The 22,130-nt window shown below is 30.5% G+C and overlaps 1 protein-coding gene across 5 annotated transcripts in view; it reads left to right on the top strand.

The window, feature by feature from the left end:
* The window catches only part of LOC119615197 (nephrin), a 306,013-nt gene that overhangs the window by 220,895 nt on the left and 62,988 nt on the right, over positions 1 to 22,130 (top strand). For 4 of the 5 annotated variants that reach the window (XM_037971292.1, XM_037971284.1, XM_037971276.1 and 1 more), the window contains one exon: positions 14,168 to 14,316. The exons of the other annotated variant lie outside the window; for it this stretch is intronic. In XM_037971292.1, the coding sequence (XP_037827220.1) occupies positions 14,168 to 14,316 (149 nt within the window). The remainder of the gene's footprint in view (positions 1 to 14,167; positions 14,317 to 22,130) is intronic. 5 annotated transcript variants of the gene reach the window in all.

Below are 22,130 nucleotides of genomic sequence, written 5' to 3'. Positions count from 1 at the left end.
CTAAAAATGGAAAAGAGTAATGGGTTAGGTTAGGTTGATAGGAGGATGTAAACTACATCAAATCGGAAGAAATACACCTAGGCCACTATCGGGACTATTGTGAGCTCCTTTTCATAAAAAAATTCACTGAATGTATTATTTTTCAATGTTCAGACAATCAGATTCCTGGACGCAATTCCTAAGAATTTTCTAATCAGTGTTAGTCAGGAATATTATTTCCGGAATAATATCATCTAACTTCGAATTCCTAACAGTGGCAAAGAAAGTGCTCCAGAGTTTAACTATCCTCCCCACATGCTCTACATTCATCTGAATCCGGACGTCCAATTTTGTATAGATGTGCTGATGTGTAATCATGGGTGTCCTCTCAGAATACGTACCATCATACTAACCTCAGACTTGCTAATTTTGAGGAGGTTTCTCGACTTGCTCTCATCAGGGTCACCCCATAGGATCATACTAACCTCAGACTTGTTCATTTTTAGGCGATTTCTCGTCTTATTCACATCAGGGTCAACCCACAGGATCTTTGTGGTTCTACCCACCGTTTCATTATTCCAAGAGTCCTTAGGGGATTCTCTCACCCATATTTTTAATTCAGCTTTTGTTGTGTCTAATGTTGCGTTTGTCAGGTTAACTACATCGAGCTCCCTTCCCTTTATAGCTATTACATACGCCCATTCGTTGCCGATTACTTCCGAGTGGCCTGGTACCCATATGATGCAAACCTTACCTCTAGCAGAATATTCAGTTAATGCATTCTTACAATCCAATACGGTCTTAGGTCTGGCTGTCGGTATATATATTAAGCCCTGTGGGTGCCATATATATTTATTCTAATCCAATTTACACATTCCTTGTCTTATGATTAGGTAAACGGAGGTATATTACTGTTTCTGGGTCTTCAATATAGAACCCCAGGCCCACTTTGTTGTCCAATTTAGAGTGATCCGTTCAGCAACGGATTCCTACCGGTATTTGTTCTAATGTTCCGCTTGACCAAAACATTCTATCTGGGAACAGCGTTTAAAAGTTTCTGACATATTCTGTATCTGGTTTGCCATCAGGCACGTCCGATAATTGTGTATAACCTTCCAATGAGGACATGTCCTACAACCGCTTTTGGCCAATAAAAGTGTAATACGTGGTCCAAAAAATTATTAAAAATTATTTCCTTTTCAAAAGTCTTCTTTAAGGTGCTAAGAAGAGAACTCTGTGTTGATTTGTACTTTGATGCTGTTGATACTTTTAGAAACTATTTGTACATGTGGTTCCAATGCTATGAAATTAGCTTGATAAAGTCTTTCCCGGACAATACTTCTCATCTAGTTTCTCATAATTTTCTATCTTTATAATATAAATTTTCTCCTGAATACCTTTCTCCTAAAAACTATATTCTACAGCTTTAATAGCCAAGATCTTAAAGATGTTTATGTCTGTACATTTTCATAACTTTAAAGTAATACATATGTAGTTTCCCTTAATATAAAAATACCAAGCAAAATTTAAGTATAATAAGTACAATTTCTTTCATAAACGTGCAGACGATTTAAGTAGCAAAAAGAAACAATTTAGTTTGGCATTTATTTCTTTTGGTTGCTGCTTTTTTTTTTGTTGGTTTCTTTTAAATTTAGTATTTTTATGCTAGTTTAAATGGTGCATATGTATATGTGGTGTGTTTATGTTATATGCAAAATGATTACGGGAGAAAATGCCTAAAATGTCGTCTTAATAACATTTTTAGGACAAATCTAAAAAGGTCGAAGTTTATTTCCACTATATGAATAGCTACTCATACACATATACATATATAAAACATACATACATTTAATATGTACTTAGGTCTCTATACAAGTAGATGTGAATGCCCTATATATACCCTGCCGTTCGGTAGGCCTTTGTACACTAAGCACTAAAAGGACTCTTTTTTTGAGTCAATCATGTAGTTTTACATTTCAGAAAAAAGTGATACTCCTTGCAAAACTGCTGGGTAGTTAAGAATACGTTTAAGTAGTATATAGTAAATATATTTATAGGACTATTTGTTAGAGACCTTTTTTTTGTTAAGCTTTTATTTGTAGTCAAAACATACTTAAAAAAAAAGGAAAACAAATACATACTAGAAACAACCAAGAAAAATAAAATCTTATTGAAAGTACACACATACACGCATATGTCTAATACACATATACGTGTATGTATGTTAAAATTTAAATGTCATATGCTTTAATATCCTTTTAGTTAGAAAGCAAATAATAATAAAAAAAAGAAAGGAAAAAAAAGAAACCTCTAGGAGGATAACGAGAAAAAAGTAAGAAAGTATTTTTTTGTGGGTTTTCATCATTATCATTGTCATTATCATTATTTATTTCATTTTTATAAACATACTTAATACACACATATGTATAACACATGTTCAGTTATAAACTCCTGCCACCACCACTTTTGTATACCCTACACCATTGTTTGTAAAAAACATGTCAATCGAGTCAGAAATAGTAATAACAATGTCTGAACTTAAAATTTTGGAATAGTACTAACTTCTACCCAATAGAGTACTCTATAGACTAGTCTATTAGTTAGTCTATTAATTGCGGTATGAACTTGACTATTGACTAGTTTATAGTTTTGTTTTAAAATAATTTAATCTTTCTAATTCAGTAGGGCATCATATGATCGGTCAGTTCCTACTTAACTTTCATAAACATTTTATATATAAATATATACAACTTTTTGGGGTCTTCCAAAGCTTAAGGTAACGTTAAAACATTTTTTCCCACAAATTACTTTTATTGAAAGGTTCGTTCGTTCTTTTATTCAATTTTTCTCTATTCTCTCATTATTGTCCTTTTAATAAGTCTGTATGAGTGTGTGTGTGAACCCAAAACAACCCAAGCAAAAATGCAGAAAAAGTGTTTTTGAACTATTAAACTTTATGTTTATGATGATGAGACAGTAGTAGTATGTATTAGCAGAGAGTTGTGTCTCGCCTTTTTTATATATATTCCTTAATTAAATCACAAAAATTCTAAAATCGATTCAATATCAAATATTTAACTATTAAATTATAAAGAATTTTGTAGTGTTTCTAAATTTTCTTTTAAATAACTCCACATGGATTTTGTATACATATTAGCATACATTATAAAATAATTATGAAATGATTTTATAATTTTATATTATTAATTATATCGACTTTATTATTGTTATTATTGATGGTTTAACATTATGTATATGTTTAAGTGTGGAATTGTAAACAAATTACAATATTTAAAATAACAATAATAAATATTTAATATTCAATTAATAAAATATGTATAAAATTATAATGGATTTAGCAATATTTAGCTATATATTGCCGAATCGCTATAGCATTCATCAGCAATATTTGTAGTTGATGGAGCCCAAATTTCGACTGTATAGTATGTTAGGTTAGGTATGCAGGTCGTCCTCGCGATGTCTTCACTGGGGACATACTTGGGTCCAGTATATTGATGCCTTTGTGATACCTGAAACGAGAGAAAACGGTCAGCGTTTTAATACACTTCGACCTAATTACTCTGGTTTCCTAAACCGAACCAGTATGTCGCACGAATATAGGAATCTATCTTTCGGATATTGATCTCCGATAGATCCGCTAAGTCATGCAAAAATAGCTACCTAGCAGCCCCATTTTATGATCTGCTAGGGCGGGACAATGACAGAGAAAGTGAGTTATACTCTCTTTTTCCTCTTCATCCTGGCAGCTCCTGCAGAAGTCATTAGTGGATAAGTTCACTGTTCTTGCATGGAGCCGTTAAGTTCCGTAGATTAACTCTCGGAATATAGAAAAAGGCTTGGGATCTCTGTGGGTTGTAAGATGGCCTTGCATGTCTACAGGTGGCCTCAGTCGACCATCTGCATTGCGCAAGCTCATATAGTTTTTCACGTATCGAGCGTTTGCAGGTTGAAAGCGGTATACCGACAAAAGGGTCGGTATGCTCTCTTGCAAGTGAGGAACCTAACTTAGCAAGAGAGTCCGCGATGGTATTATCAGGAATTTATAGTATGTTAACTTTGTTAACTTTATCACGCATATCGCGCTATCTATAAAACTATTGCCTTCGAAAATGCTTCTCAAAGGACTGTTACGAACTGTATGTGAATAACTAGAAACACCACCTATATGAGGAAACACCACCTATATAGTCAAAGAACTAAATATAAGTATTTATCGCAAACAGTCTCTCCTGGGATGTCACCGAAAGAATCATTCCATATTTAATATTTCACAGTTGGGTTCTCCCCCGAGGCAGAAAGAAAGGTCCTTTGAATATAAGAGGAGGTATGGTATGTGCAGAATCTGTTAGATCTCATCTGTCGTACTTGGAGGTCCCGTGTAGACTGTCTTTATAGAATATCTAGCTTATAATCAGGTTAAGATTTGTCAACCGATGAACGAACCATATAGAAGAAGCTTAATTGTTGTCCGATTTTGACAATTTGTTGACAGTAAACTGATTAACTTTGTGAGTCTACGACTAATATTCCAAAGTGTTACAAACTGAAAGACAAAACCAATATGCTTTACATCATTCTTTTTATTCATAGAATCTGGATAAATTGCCGGTTTCAGTCGTTATTATACAGTAGATCACAATAAACTTTTATTAAGTAAATAGTTTTATTTTCTGGTATTATAATGCAGGCATGGGGGGTAATGATTACACAAAGTAATTCACTACATGGTCAATTTCAATTACTTGTAATGTGTAATTGAGAAATAACTAATTACAATTATTTGTAATTGTAATTGAAGTTTTTCCAATTACAATTACTTGTAATGTGTAATTGACCAATACCCAGTTACAATTACTTGTAATTGTAATTGAAGTTTAGCCAATTACAATTACTTGTAATTGCAATTGAAGTTTCCAATTAAAATTACTTGTAATTGTAATTTAGGTATTACTAATTACAATATTACATGTAATTATAAGGAACAAAATTTATAATTACAAGTAATTGTAACTGGAAATTCTTCAATTACAATTAAAAGTAATTGTAACTGGAAATTCTTCAATTACAATTAAAAGTAATTGTAATTGGCAAAACTTCAATTACAATTACAAATAATTGTAATTGAATAAACTTCAATTACAATTACTTCAAATGTAGTCATTATGACCCATGCCTGTTATAATGAAGCTAGTAATCATGAGTTAATAAAATATTTTAATTCTGACCCACTGTGGAATGTATTAAAAACAATTTGATAATATGTATTAATATATGCCGAATCTTATATACCCTTCACCAAAGTGTGTATTAAAAAATATTAATTTTATAAAATTTCAATTTATTTAATTTTTCCCGACTCTACCATTACTTTAGCAATTGCAAAACGAAACAAACAAGAATGCTAAATGAAACAAAACACACATAAAAAAAAACAAAATACACAAAGCAATGAAACCAACACACATCCAAACATATGTTTTTTCCAATAAGCAAAGTTTTTGTTGCTTTTTATCAAAGCATGCAAAAATTGCTTTTTTTAATGAAATTCGAAATCTCTAATTTTTGCTCATATCTCCGTTATCTATAGACGGATTTTTCTGATTTTAAATAGGATATCTGGGGTCATCAGAAAATTGATTTCAATAGACAGACAGACGGACAAGGCTTATTGGAAAATTATATTGTGGAAATTACAAACAGAATGACAAACTTATATATACCCTTCCCACGAAGGTGAAGGGTATAACAAACATTAAATAAATGCTATTAGAATTTTTGACATTTCTGAGTACAATTCAATTAATTTAAACAAAACTAGATACAAAGAGGATAAACGCCTAATTTAATATATACTAAAAACCCCTAATTTACATAAAATGTGTAACATAATATTTTTCATTGTTTTTTGGGGGGATTTTTTAGATACATAATTAAATTAAACATAAAAATATTGCATTTCATGATATCATCCATCTTAGTAAGCAAATCTGTGATTATTTTAATTATTTTAGCCACGTATCAATGCATCAGTTTAACAATTATTTATATTTAAATATACATATGTGTATTATTTGTACATACATGTATTTGTATTTGCTAAATATACATATTTATATGATGATTTATAATTCTTAGCATTATTTTTTTAAAATATAAATATTCATATGTTTTTAACACTCTTAAAAATAAAACAAATTGAAATAGTAAATAGTGCATATATACATATTTAATTTAATTATTTGCAAATATAGACAGGCATATACATAAATAATCGCACACATATGTACATATCCGACATTTCTCATTCTATTAAAAAAAACACAGGTCGAGTTTTTGAACAGTAATAAACAAAATATTAGCATCTTTTTAATGTTTAAGCTGCCCAGCAAAAACTGGGTAATGGCTGATACTTACATAACCAATTACTTTTCAATGACAACTACTTACCATCTGAATTACTTTGAAGTATTCTAGTAATGAATTTCTTTTAATCTGATATAGAAGTACAGTAAGTAGATCATTTGACTAACAAACCGAAGTTCCAGGTTCAGCTGAAGTAATTATATTTCGAAAGACTTTTAGATAAAGTTAAAAATGTCAAAATTATTTTTGAAGATAACTAAGATCTATTTTCGAGTGTAATTCTAGCATTTTTGTTTTTTTCGCAATGGTAGTATTAGTTTACCAATTATCATGTGTTTGTTTGGTTTTTTTGTTTTGTTATTATAAAAACCATAATTTATTATTTTGACAATTTATAATATTGTTAAAAACAACTAAAATTAAAGGTAAACAAAACAATTGAATATTATTTTAATATAAATATGTATTATAAAAATGTTAATGGTTACACTGCGGCCAATTTATGTATTCATATATATATACATACATAATACGTACATATGTATGTGTGCACTAAAAACATGCCACTGTATTGTTTAATTTTTATTTTACATATTTTATACCCATACAAATGAAATTATTTTAATATGCTACAAATTGTAGCAGTTTTTTTTTCTATGCTGCAATAATTTTACATAATTTACCGCATTTTATTTAACAGAAGCAATGAAAAAAATTTTAAACGATTTATAATATAACTACTTGAACGTTGTGTACATTACTGTTTCTAATTTTGGCCTTTTTATGTACCACACAAATGTTGAAATATTAAGCTTAGCATCTTAGTACATAATCTAGTTTTGAATAAAATTTGAATAAATTTAAAACTTCATTTTTTTGGATGCTTATAACTAGATAGCGGAGTCGTTTAAGCTATGTCGGTCCGTCTGCCTGTCTTTATGTATGTTGAAATCTAATTTCTAAACTTCTCTGATCCAAATCTTCCATAATTCTATCAGACATGCTCACGAAAAGTTTGTTACTTTAAATCAGTAAACTTCGGTCTATAAATAACGAAGATATGGGTAAAATTCTGAAAAAAACACATGAAATCAAAGAACATGCAGCTTTGTAAGATGCAATTTTCTAATTTATTAGATCTATTATGAAACATATGTCGATATTAATATGAACATCAGGGAAATAGTTGGAAGAGGTCCTAAAGTCATTTTCTTATGGGGACCTTAACAGGGGTGTAGAGTAGGGGCTCATACAAAACTTGTTTATGGGAAATTTCATCGCCGTAGTCGTATTTGCGCGTTAGAGCCAGTAACGAGTGTTACAGTCACTTTCTGAGGAGGGCCTTATATGGGGGGTAGGATCAATTATGGACCCATCCTTACAAAATTTAATAAAAAGCTTTTGGCTCCCACAAAACTTGTTTATGTATAATTTTACCGCTGTACTCACATTTTTGAGTCAGTAATGAGCGTTAAAGTCATTTTCTGAAGAGGACCTTATATGGGGGTATGGTCAATTATGGACCCATCCTTATAAAATTTATGAAAATTATTTTTGTTCCTTTAAAACTTTTTTATGCCAAATTGTATTGCTATATATGCTTTTTAAGGTCAGATATGATCATTAAAGCCATTTTCTGAAAGGGACCTTTTATGGGAGGTAGGGTCAATCATGGACCGATTCTTATAATATTTTACAAAGAGATTTAAGTTCCTATTAAATATGTTTCTGCCGAATTTTACCGCTATAGATGTTTCTTTTAGACAGTTATAAGCGTTATAATCATATTCTTATCAAAATTTTACTAAGACATTTAAGTTCCCATAAAATATGTTTGTGCCGAATTTCACCGATATTGATTGTCAGTTATGAGCGATTAAGTCATTTTCTGAAGGGGGCCTTATAAGGGGGGTAGGCGAAATCGTGGACTGATATTGCCCATTTTCAATACCAAACAAACTGCATCAACTAAAAGTATATATGCAAAATTTCAACTCGATAGAGTCCAAATGGAAATAGCTAGCATTTGGACTCTATCGTATTTTCACAGACAGACAGACGAACATGGCTAGATCGTCTTAGAATCTAATAAGGACACCGAAAAATATATTTACATTTAAGGGTTAATATCGATGTAGTCATAAAAACCGGTCTTCATTACATATTTTTTCTAAGTTTCATTAAAATCGGTTGAAAACTAAATAATATTTCACTATATTGCAAAATAGTTACAAAAATATAGTTTCCTTCGAAATCCTCACAATTGAAATCCCAGGTACCGCTGATCTGGTAGAGATATCGACCAACTTTCTCTTCTATTTTATTCACTTATTTACTGTATTTTTTTTTTCCTTTATTTACTGTCCAAAGTTTTGAAACTGCTATCTGAAGGACTAAAACATGAAAATGTGGAAATTTGGTGGATGTTACGACTTTTTTATTTCCATAATACTGGGATTAGGAAAAATTATTTACAAAATTTTTTCATCATTGGCCAATAACATTTAAATTTTATAAAAATATTTATAAAAATATTTTATAAAAAATATTTTATAAAAATATTTAAATGAAAAAAAAAAAATTAAAATTTTTCTAAATTTAAATACATATTAGTTATAAATCTTATGAGCACAAAACTTTTAATACAATAAATTGCAATTATCATAAGATTTCTTTTAAATTTTTCTCAATCTAGTTTTTTACCACAAACAAAAACTTTTATCGCCCTTGAAAGATAACAAGACAAATGTGAATTTAATTTATTATTGATAAAATTACTATTGAAATGAGAGTCACTTTTAGGGATTGAAAAAAAAACGTATGTTTGAGTATGTATGTTTGAGTGTAATCAATTCAATTTAACTAATTTATCTAAACTAAAAAGTTGAACCTGCGTTGTTATTTTTGTTACTGTTATTGAACAGTTTTAAATTGATTGATTTTCCTTTTTTTTTTCTTTCTTTGCAACTTTGGGATAAAACAACATTTTCCAAGTATTTTGTTACGTACAATGTGATGGATGTTTATTGAAAATAAAAAATAACAACTAAAAAATGTTGTTTCATTATTTTCTTCTTCGTTTTTTTTAGTATGAAAAAATATCACAATATAAAATATATTTAAAAAAATAATTGAATCTTTAGATAGAGAAAAAGTTTTGAGTATCTTTCAAGTTTCTATTTCTATAATAAATGTATATTGATATTTACATGTAAATTCTTTAAAAAATTATTAAATATATATTTATTATGTATAAAGCATTTTATTAGGTTTATTTGCATGTTATTTTTTTTAAACAAAATTTATTGGAAAAAATCTATAGTGATGTGAATGTAATAAAATACATATTGTTGTTTATAAATTATAGGAAAAATGTATTTATACATTCATATGGAAAACAAAATATAAATTATTATTTATTTTATAGAAATATGAATTTTAAGGCGACAACTAAAAATACTTTTGCAAATATTTATGACAATATTGTAAATGTATGTTTATGATATGGGTTTACAGTTTAAGTAAAAATTATGAAAACACCAAAGTATTAGTTAGCTAATAAATATTTAAAATTGCTTTACTGCTCTTTGTTAGTATTTTCGTTATTTGTTTAAAAAAAAAAACTTATCTGGCAGGTTTTTATCCACAGAAAAAAATATTTTTTTAAATGGTATTTTTATGTATATCCTTTACTGTTATTATAGGTAAAATGCTTTTTATGTATAATGTTATTTTCAATAATAATTCTGTAAGTTAATTGTAGTGTAATTGTCATTTAGTAATTTATATTTTAAATACATTTGTATGTATTAAAAACTATATTTTTTGTCTTAGGTTAGCTTATGTGGGTTGCTCGCTAGTTAGCAAGTTCACTTTGAGGCCTTGTGGCCCATTGTGATACCCTTAGAATTGCCATTTCCTTATATTGAGAGAATGGTTCCCTCCCTATTTTCGTTGCCTATGTGGTTCTTGTGGTCTTCGTGAAAACCAGCCGGTGTTACTAATAAAACCGATCATGTTTACTAGTGACACATCTCTGAGACAGTCCAGATCAAGGAAAAGAACTCTACCAAGATAGAGCAGTCTGTGCTCTTGTAAGGCTGGGCAGTCACATTGAAGGTGTTGCACCGATTCCTCTTCCTCTACGTCCAAACAACTACTACAGTAACTATAATGTGTGTAGCCCATACACAGAGGGAAAAAGAAATATACACGCCTGGTACCAATTTGACACCAAAGAGTTTATAATTTTGCAATAACATCAGTTGTCAAAGTATATACATACGTACGACAACACTATGTAATGTTGACAACGCAACGTTGTCAACACTGCAACAATTCGTTGTCGAAATTTAAATTTTATACACATCTGTTGTCTAAATGTTAACAAACGTGGTAAGCTCACTATTGGCAACGGATTGTTTGTCAATAACGAGCTTACCACGTTTGTTAACATTTAGACAACGGATGCGCATAAAATTTAGATTTCGACAACGAATTGTTGCAATGTTGTCAATATTACATAGTGTTGTCGTACGTATGTATATACTTTGACAACGGAGGTTATTGAAAAATTATAAACAGTTTGGTGTCAATTTGGTACCAAGCGTGTAAATTTCTTTTTCCCTCTGTGTACGCTCTGACATATGTCCAATTATACAGTGTCCAGTAATTATACCAGTTAGAAGCCTAATCGAGTTCTTACTATGAGACAAGAGAGTCCTAGTCCTATCCATTGTCAGAGTAGGCCAGAGTAGTCTCGATATTCTACAAGTGGTGATATTTGACCACCTGAGTTCCATCTCACTCAAATACCAGTCATCTATCAATTTTGATAGGGTCGCCAGGGGAGTGTGGATATCCCTTTGCGCAAGGGTTAAGTCTAGGGATGACCCTTTGGTTGTCCATTCATCAGATATTTCATTTCCCCGGATGCTCTCATGTCCTGGAACGCATATCAACTCAACGTGATGTTGCGTCAGCTGTGCCAATGATTGAATACAGTTGAGAAGACATTTCGACATAATAACATTGGAGTTAAGAGCCTTGATAGATAGATGCAAGGCTGTCCAGGTATATATGTATGTAGGGTAGGCATATATGTCTGCCTGAAGAACCGTGAAGGTGTCAGGTAGTCGAAGAGATAGTAGAAAATTTAGGTTTTCTGAGAAGGTCCCCGAACCCGTTCCCCTTTCTGACTTTGAGCCATCAGTATAGATGGAGATCACATCGTCCTTAGGAGAGTGTTCGCGGCCCAATTATCCCTTGTCGGTATTATGGTCTTGAATGACCTATTAAAATTCAGTGTAGATAGTGTGTAGTCTGTTTCCTGCCATAAATGTCTAATGTCCACCAACACCACTCCCTCCATCCGCCCTCCCATAATCTATTTTCTTAGTTCCAGCACAAAGCTCGGCAAATATAAGGGTCATCCCTTGAGTGCTGGTACAAGAAAAAAGTATTTTGACTTTGTTACTGAAACTATTAATGTTTAACGATTTCTTTTCGATTTATACAAATATTTATTTTTTTTTTTGTATACATCATGTGATATTAAACAATTTTTTTCTACGGAAAATATTTAAATATTTTAAGTTATTTTATAAAAAAAAAGCTTTTAGATAAGTTAGTTTGAATTTTATTTATAAAATTTATTTATGTAATTTTAAGAGAGTAACTAAAATCGTTTAATTTTTTTTTACAAACATATTAATACACATGCTGTAGGCAGTATTTGTTAAATACCATTTTATTTAATATTTATATAAATTTAAGTAAAACAACATATCGTTTTTATGTAATCACTTTTTACTCATAAACTATTTTTTTTTCCTTTTTCTCTTTTTTTCTATTTTATGATTTTTCAACACGCAACACATTTGGCTGCTGGAATAAATAAAAAAATGTATATATATGGCTACAATACTATATCATTATGCTGATGACAACTGTTAATAATCACCACAACATTTAATATGCCGAACAATGTGATATGCATTATCGTCAACTTCTTCATCATCATTGCCATCAACAACATTATCAATATCGTCTTCAATATCATTATCAACAAATTGGATTGCAACATCAACTTCATTATCATGTTATGTTGTGATTGTAATAAAACATCACAACTTTATGATGCAAAACGATTTGTGGCTTAACCATGTGGCATGTGTTGGTATTGGTTTCTCGTATTTTGGTTTTCTCTTTTTTTTTTTTTTGTTTGTTTTTAAATCAAAATGTAAAAAATTGCGAAAAAAATATATATAAAAACTCATACTTTGACTCTTACTCATCAACATTATTATCAACACTATCACCATGTGTTAATGCTCTTATATTAATAATATAAAAACACTTGCACACACACTTGCATACACATGCTCTCATAATCTGTTGTTCTCTATGTGCTGTCACATACATATAAACTCTTCCAAATAACTACAACAACTATGCTGGGTTATGCTTAATTGGTCCTGTATGTGGCTCAAAATAAATTCATGCTCTTTTTTTATATGTTTTGCAATTTTTTAACTGGACTTTAATACACACTCACATACACAAATAAAATGACAATAATATTAACATCAAATGAAAAATGACAAATTACTTGAAACTACCAACCGGAATTTAAATTTTCGCCATGGGAAATGGTTGAAATGGCATAAATTTTAACACACATACTCTGACACACACACACACATCGAATGACTCTCTTATATAAATACACTTTCCATTGCTTACTCATACACATCCATACATACATAAACTTATACAATTGCCGCTGCTGCTGCTACTACAACATAAAAAATAAAATTACTTGGACATTGCATTTTTATTTATGACATTTTTTTGTTGCTGCTGTTGTTGGTTTTTATGTATGTTCAACCAAATACCTGTATGACCACCACCACTGATCTCTCACTCCTTTTCTTTGCCACCTTTTAATGTTATAATATATTTTTATGTTTTTTTCTTGTTGTTGCTTTATCATACTTAATTTTGCCAATGGCTAAAAATCAACAACAACAAATGCACATATATGTATTTTTATATATATTTTTTTCTATATAATTTGATATATTTTTTTGTTGGATTACATTGCCATTCTTTAATAATTGAATGTAAAATTTACTCAATTTTATTTTTTACTGTGCGGGCGTTTATTTTTTGTCTTTGTATGTGTATACATTAATGCTTTTGGCATTTATTTTCTTTTGCTCGTGAAAATGATTCTCAAAATCACTTGAATGGTTCCCGTTTGTCACAAATCAACTTTCCAATAATTGTGTCTTTCTGACGCCCTATAATCTAAAAAAAAAACACAAAAATGCCTTTACCAAAAAAATTCACATTCGATTTTTATGTTTTTTTCATTTAAAATTTAAAATAACCACTGTATGTTCCATTCTCATACAAACTCTACTTTCTTGTCGTTATGTTTTATCGTTTATTCCTTTATTTTTCTATCACATGCAACACCAACAACAAAACTATACCAATACAAATAATAACAAAAAAAAAATTGAAAATAAAACATTACAAATCAATACTCGTTACTTGTGCTGTCATTTGCAATTACAACCTTTTCAATATTTGAACTTCGTGCCATTTTTCTCGTTTGGTTTACACACACACTCACACAAAAACACACACACACATCCATCTACTCGTACGTGTTTTGATGTGCAATTCCTACTGTTTTTACTCTTGTTGTATTACATATTTATTTGTATTTGTGACTCTGTCTATCTATTTGTTCATCGAAATCTAAAAAAAAAAAAATCCATACACACACAAACAGCCGAAACAGCAAATCAACCTGGTAAAACTGCAACTATTGAAATGTATGCACCCAGTTCATACAATGACACCGTTACCGGTGAAACCCTGTCAAGTGTTTCCGAAAAAAGTGAATCGTATTCGAATGATGGCAGTCAAGGAGATTATATTGTAAGTAAAAAAATAAAATAAATATATTTATTTACATACATATGTATACTCGATATTATTCTTGATTTATTTTTTTCTCTTAAGGTAAATATTTTTACCTGCGTGTAACGTCTATTTAAGTAAATTAGTTTTTAAATAATTTGTAGTAAAAGTTTCATTTTACATATTATAATTTTCCCCATTTTTTATCATATTTGTAATAAACAAAACATGTATTCCCACATCTACCGTAAATATATAGTTAGTTGCACAGCTTGTTATAACGTAGAACAATCCCCTTTAACTTCATAATTAACGGTAAATTATAGTACCACCTTCACAAATCTATTGTGTAAAATTCATACATACATGGATGCGTATACATAATATTAACTGATTTTCTTGAGAAATTATATAACTCATACGCTATGACTGCCCATTAAATCTAGGCGAAGAATTTGTCAAATGTTTTAAATGAAAATTGGCATAGAGCTACGGTTGCTAGATGCTGTAAATAAGGGGCTAAAAGTTAATTTTTATATCAATTACGCTAAGGGAGATATTAGAGGTCAAAGGTCATACAAATTAGCTTTTTTTTACATGTCCAATGAATTAAGCTGCGCTGAATCCAAATCTGACTTCGTAAAGATTGAAGATTAATTCGTAAGGATTGAAAAAAATACAATGATCATATTTGAGATGACAAAACATAAGATAACTTATAGATAGACCGGAGGTGGTGCGTTAGATTCCACTCGCCACTTTAAGGATTTGATTCCTCATCGTTACCAGTACTGGCTAATGATGCTTTGGGCACCGTCTTAGGTATTTTTGTTTCCTTTTCGGGGTCAGTTGTGGCAGCCCTTTCAATCAGTGCCTACCCAATATTAGAAAGGGCAGCTGCACTTTTTCCTGGCTTTTAAGATTTCACTCCTTAACGTTACCAGTAGTGGCTAATGATGCTGTGGGAACCGTCATAGAAATTTAAGTGTCCTTGTCGGGGTTTGTTATAATATCCCTTCCAATCGGCTCCTTTCCAATTTTGAATATGATAGCTTTAGAGGCAAAATAAGTTCTGGGCGATACCTATTACAAATAAAGTTCCCTCGGGTTCTTCTTTCCTGTAAAAGACATCCAAGAATTTCCAATATACGCTCATTAGCCAATTTACTGCCCCATCTTTTTATGAATGCAGTGGACTTTAAAAGCACCGGAAGATCCCTTTTCTTTACCAGTCCCAGCTTAGCACCGTCCCAGGGAGGATGAGATACTTTCCACCAAGTTCTTGAGGGTGCCAGCACATTGATGAGTTGCCAACTTCATCAACATCACGCCCATGCTGAACTCACAGCTCAATCTCTCTATTGGTTGTTTACCCTTTGAATCGATTACGTGGTCCACTATCCTATTGTTGACCAGATCTTCTACCTTATTCTGCTGGTCTATCGGAATTTTGACTGTTGGATTACCAGCATCACATACTGCATAGCAGAGATCGTACCAGTGTCTTCTCTTGGCAACTTTAGCGTAAGATGGCGGCTCTTTTCCTGTTTCACCGTTCAGCTTCGAATGTATATTAGAAGACGGAGAGTTCTTTTTCTTTCTCAGTCAACTCCTCGGGAGACCTGATCCTCTTTGCCTCAGATATTGAGAGAGAATCAGATTTTTCATTTGGAATATCACGAGATTGATTCACTATGATTTCCTAAAGCCGTTTTTAGTAATAGATAGTTTAACTATGCTATCACTCGCCTCTTTCACCGTTTGGTCTATTTCATCCATTTTGGGATTCGCTATGATAGTTTTGTTATTATTATCATCTGAGGATTCAGTGTCAGAACCCTATCTTATGTTTAAAGGCTGAGGTAGCTTAGAACTCTCTCCGAGTACATCCTGGGTGAAACACCCCTTTGGTTTTGCCAATGGCATGCTGTACACTTTATAGTTTATAAGGATTAATGAATATTATAGATGTATGCATAACGATATCGAGGACAATGATGCGCCTATTTTATATATAGATTAAACATTACAGAATTAGAGGATCTAACTAGATGTAATTCAGGCATAATTAATTATACGTTTATGATAAAAAGGAGCTATCATATTAAGGAAATTTATTCTCCTAGCAGCTTAGTTTTAATTAAAACAAGTAGGAAAGTATAGTCAGGCATTGCCGACCATATAACACCCTACACCATGAGTATATTTAAAAAATTTTTATTTTTCACAAACAAACTTTTATGTTGAATTTTACCTTAATTCCAAAGTATTTAAGCAATTTATTGATAAGAACCAAATTTTCTAAATGAGACTTTATATAGGAGTATAGGTCAAACGTGGGCCGATCCTCATTAAATTTGGGAAAAGGCTATATTTTTAAATAATAGTTAATTATGTTGAGTTTCATTGCGATACAAATGGTTACAAGTCAATTTTAGACGTTTAAAACATTTTTGAAGGAGGATTTGTATGGGAGCTAGGGTCAAATAAGGGGCGATCATTACGAAAATCTGCAGTGTCATTTATACTTATATAAAACTTATTTGTTCCAATTTATAGAGAGATAATAGTATATTTATCGAAATTATGGCATAAAAAGCCCTAATCGGGAGGTACGGTTGTATGGGGGCTAGGTGAAATAATGGACCGATTTCAACCATTTTCAATAGGCTTCGTCCTTGTGCCAAAAAACATGCTTGGTCCAAATTTCATTAAATTATCTTGGAAATTGCGGCCGGTACCTTACGCACAAAGTTTACATGGACAGCCAGCCAGCCAGCCGGACAGACGGACGGACATGTCTTAATCGACTCAAAATGTGATTCTGAGTCGATCGGTATACTTAAAGGTGGGTGTAGGACCAATATTTTTGTGTGTTACAACAGTGTTACATTTCAAAGTATACTTTAAGGATTAGATTTTGCATAGCTGAATACAAACTTTAACTTTTTCTTTAACAATTCATATGGTTGGGTGCGTATACTTAATATGAATTTCCATTCTGCCTTAAAAATATACCACATACGTCTCAGTATACAAAACATATAAAATTGTTGATGTTAGCTTAGTACAATTTAAAATCTACTAATTTATTACAAATTTACACGCTTTTGCTGTTCAAAATATACAATTAATATAACATTTAAATCAATAATATTTTTTTGTTTAACAACAATTATAGAAATCTGATTGTTGTAAATTAATAGCATGTCATAACTTTTGTGCTAGCGTTTATTATCAGCAGCCTTGAAAAACAATCTATTATTTATAACTGCAATAGCAACGTCAATAGCAATAACAAAAACAATCTTAAGTTAATAAAACAAGAAAATGAGAAGAAAAGTTAGAAAATTACGTAGAGCGAAAACATGTGATTTTTTTTTTTTTTTTTTTTTTCAACTCTATACAACCAACAAAATTTACAAAACAAATGGTTGTATTTAGCATTGTAAAGCATAATAATAAACATATGTTGTTATTGTTATTATTGTTTTGTATGAAAATATTTATGTACATATTCAGGCATGAGTTTATGTATAAATCAACATACAAACATTAATTATCAAATACAAATATGCAGGAATATCTATCATTACAACAAGTGTTACACATACGCAAAAACATCTTAAAGATAGAAAGGAAGAAAAACAACTTCTATTGAGTAATCCTATGTGAAATATAAATTACACGCCATTTTAAGTATATACATACATATATATGTATGTGTGTATATTTCTTGTAATTTTTATTTTATTTCATTTGATTTTGTGTTTCTTTTTTTCCTTCATTTGGCTTTAACACTAATTTACATAAAGATTAATATGAAGCCTATAAAACGTATCTAATGCAAAAATATTTCATTTCGATAACAAACACATACATATCTACATTCATATATTATTATATGACTGTTTGTGCAGTTGTTTAAGAGAAGTGATGAACTGCCGGCTTCTTTTTTTCTAAACAAAAGTAAAAGGAAATAAATAAAAAAAATGTTTATATGTTCCCCTACTCAGACTCATTTACTTTATTCATTGATTGTTGTTGCTATTGTTGATACTGTTGATTCTGAAAAATTTGAACAATTTCAAGATGTCTGCCTTCGACTATTTGCATTGAATAAAACAATAACAACAATCAACTTGTTATTTCTATTTTTATTATACTTTAGCAGTACAATAACACATATAAAACTAAAATCTATGTATGTATGTGTGCGTATGAACTTTCTTTTTCTCCCTTTTTATTTTCTTTTTTCTAGTACACAACTAGTACCCTAGAAACTCATACACTCTCACATGTAACTCAAGATTAAAATAATAAATTATTATAATAATTTGAAACGATTTGTTAGTTCTAAATCATGCTGGATAAACGCTGGCGTGTGATTAATTATAAGTGACGTTGAAATGTTCATTTGTTTTATTTCTTTGCCTTTTCATTTCGTATACATTACGAACGGAATATTCCTTAGGTCCTTTTCTTTCGTCTATTTATTTGAGTTGTAAACTTTGTGTATATTTCTTTGGTTTCCTTGCTGCTGTTGTAATATTTTTTTTTTTAAGAATAACTTGGTTTCCTTTAAGTTTCTTAAATTTGTGCTTACCACAAAATCAAAGACATAAATTACACACAGCATGTATTTGAAAGAATTACAGCAACTTGTTAATAATTGAAAATAGTCAATAGGTTTGACATAATCATGGTCTTATATTCTTAGTTCATAATTTTACAGTTTATATTTAGATTTCATTTCCCCACTATAGTGGGAGGCTATTATGCGTTTGTTTGTATGCTAATGTTTGTAAAACCCAAAGATATTGGTCATATATCCACCTAAATATATACCAATCGGCTTAGATCACTTTCTGAGTCAATTTAGCTATGTCCATCTGCCTGTTTGTCTGTCTGTTTATCTGTCTGTCTGTCTGTCTGTCTGTCTGTCTATCTTTCTGTCTGTCTGAATGTCTGTCTGTCTAGCTATTTTTCTGTCTGTTTATCTGTCTGTCTGTCTGTCTATCTATCTATCTTTCTGTCTGTCTGTCTGTCTGTCTGTCTGTCTGTCTGTCTGTCTGTCTGTCTATCTATCTGTCTGTCCGTCTGTGTGTCCATGTAAACCTTGTGCACACTCTACAGGTCGCAATTTTCAAGATGAAATTTGGCACATACTCTTCTTTTGACTGAAGGGACGAAGCCTATTAAAAATGGTTAAAATCGGTCTATTATTTCGTATAGTCCCCATTAAATGTTTTTATATCACTTTAAACATCGGCAAAACTTAGTTTTATATAAGTCTTAATGATACTGCTGATTTTCGTAAAGATCGGGCCTCATTTGACCCTATACCCATACAAATTCCCCTTCAAAAAATGACTTGATGGTCAAAATTCACTTATAACCATAAATAACTACTGTAGATGTAAATCCCTCTACCAAAATTTATAAGGATAGGACTATATTAAACCCCTGCCCCATATAACCCTTCTTTGAGAAAATCTCTTTTTTGTCAACAAAACGTTAACATATTTCTGAATTGAGGTAAAAATTAAAGTAAATACTTTATTATTAAAAAAATAATCAAAATTTGTAATATAATCATTGGTGTAGGGTATCATATCCGATTATAAATTCTAACTTGTTTACATAGAACAATGTGAACTGTATTTTGATAATAAGATCTAGAGAGGTATCCAGACAGATGGACAACTGCATTAACTTAATGTACTCTAGGTGCTTATTGGTTCCACAAAGAATTCACACATTCATTGCTCTGTCTATTGCTTATTTGGCGAAATTTTTGTTTTGTTTATTCGCTAACTATGCGTTTGTAGGGAGAAAAATAATGTGTATTTGTTAGTGCCTTAAAAAAACAATAACAACAATTACTACAAGAAAATATATCTCAAACGAGATAAAATATGAAATACAACTACAATCTTTGCGTTGTAATGTTTTATTTGCTCTATATGTTTCCTTAAATTTCTTCAGTAACAGACAAGTCTGTCTGTCTATCCGTCCGTCTGTTTGCAGAATCAGTTTTTTGCCTTATTTTTTTTTTTTTTGGTTTTGAATATTATTCGGTTGGAATTTATCTTTTAAAATTGTTGATGAGTAGCTGCTGACTGCTGTATAGTTGATTACATCATTTTAATGATACTTCCTACTCTATTCATTCATTATTTTATTCATACATCCATCCATCTATTCATCCATCCCTTCAAGTCATTGTTTTGTAATTGACTAAGGTCTTTCTTGCAAGGAGCATTACTACTGCCATCTTCATAGTCCTCCTCATCTAAAGCTATATCTTGTCATGAACCAAAAAAAAAAAAAAAATGGAAAAATTACAAAAGTATTTTAATCAAACTTCCATTTATAATAGCAAAAGTATTCGATGTGTTTTATTAAGTATGTAAATATTAGGAGGGTTTTCTATATTATTTGATTTATGAGTCTGCAAGCTGAACTTAAGCTTAAGGCGGCAGTTATCTTTATTTCAATTTTTGTTATTTTTTAAATATTTAATTTTAATTTTTTAAGACAATATTTAAATTTCAACTTAGAAAAGCAAGTGCCATACTAATGCAAATACATATATGTATATGTATGTATATGTGTGTGTTTATGCGTCTACTGAATATCCTTAAGTTGGATGGGTGGCTATTATACATATAGATATGTATTTGTAAATCTACAGTTTTGTATAAGTTTGTGGTAGTAGCAGATACAATCATAAATAAACTAAATTTCTAACATACCAAGAAAAAAGAAAATTAACAAGAAAATACAAAAAAAATAAATCCAACACAAACAGTTTCTATCAGTCGAAATTAATTTTTGTTTCGTAGCCAAATGACAAATGAACAAATTCTTTGGTTTTGTTTTTTTTCTCTTTCTACTGGTAATTTTTGGTTTCCTTACACTTCTAGAGTTATTTATATCATTAACGTAATATTATTATTCGTATTGAATTCTTACTCTGTATATTTAGAAACAAATTTTCTTCATTAAATTGAAAATTGAGCCTCAAAAATAATTTTGTTTAGTTTTGCCTGACAACATACTTAATACTTGTTTAATACAAAAGTAATTATTTGAATTCTTGTTTGGTATAAATTAAACAAATTCTGAAAATTGTAAATAAAACTTAAAGTTATACATACTTCACATTAATCAAAATGTAAATGTTACTGCCAGTGCATGTATTAAAATATAAAAGGAAAATATAAATTATTTTAGTATGTATTTGCTTAAGCAAATATTCCAGTTTAATGTGTATTTCTAATTAAAATGCATTTAGTGAGAGTATCTAGGGTTTTGGCAAATAGATACTTACTTAGACATATAGGGAAAGTAATGATTATTTTGTACTGAACTAAACTTTGTCAGAAACTCTTATTTCAATAACCCACTTCAGAGCATTGACCAATATTTGTCTGAAATCGTTGTGTACGAATTAAAATCTGAAACAAACATCAGTGATATAACTCGCAGACATTGGCAAGATTTATATGTGGTTGTGTTCTGCATAAACTTCGAAGAAATGCACCTAGGACACTATCGTTCTTGTTGTGCGCTCCTTAGAAATGCAAAATATTGGAAGAACCTTATATAGTGATCTATAAAGCTGTTATCTCAGTGATCTAGCTATATCTTCGATGATTTGTCGACGAAAGCCTGCAAAGAACAAAGTTCCAGATAAAAATCAGAAAATTCACTTCTAATTCACTTCTTTTTGCTTAAAGTTTAACTTTTGGATACTTTTTACTATAAAATGCATTCCCACATCTATCATAGAATACACTTGTATCTACTTACATCAGAGAACACTA

This window comes from Lucilia sericata, unplaced genomic scaffold (assembly GCF_015586225.1).
Source record: "Lucilia sericata isolate MDLA Ls3-8-SP2 unplaced genomic scaffold, ASM1558622v1 Contig000046F_arrow, whole genome shotgun sequence".
Classification (NCBI taxonomy): domain Eukaryota; kingdom Metazoa; phylum Arthropoda; class Insecta; order Diptera; family Calliphoridae; genus Lucilia; species Lucilia sericata.
This window is presented reverse-complemented; position numbering and strand designations above follow the sequence as displayed.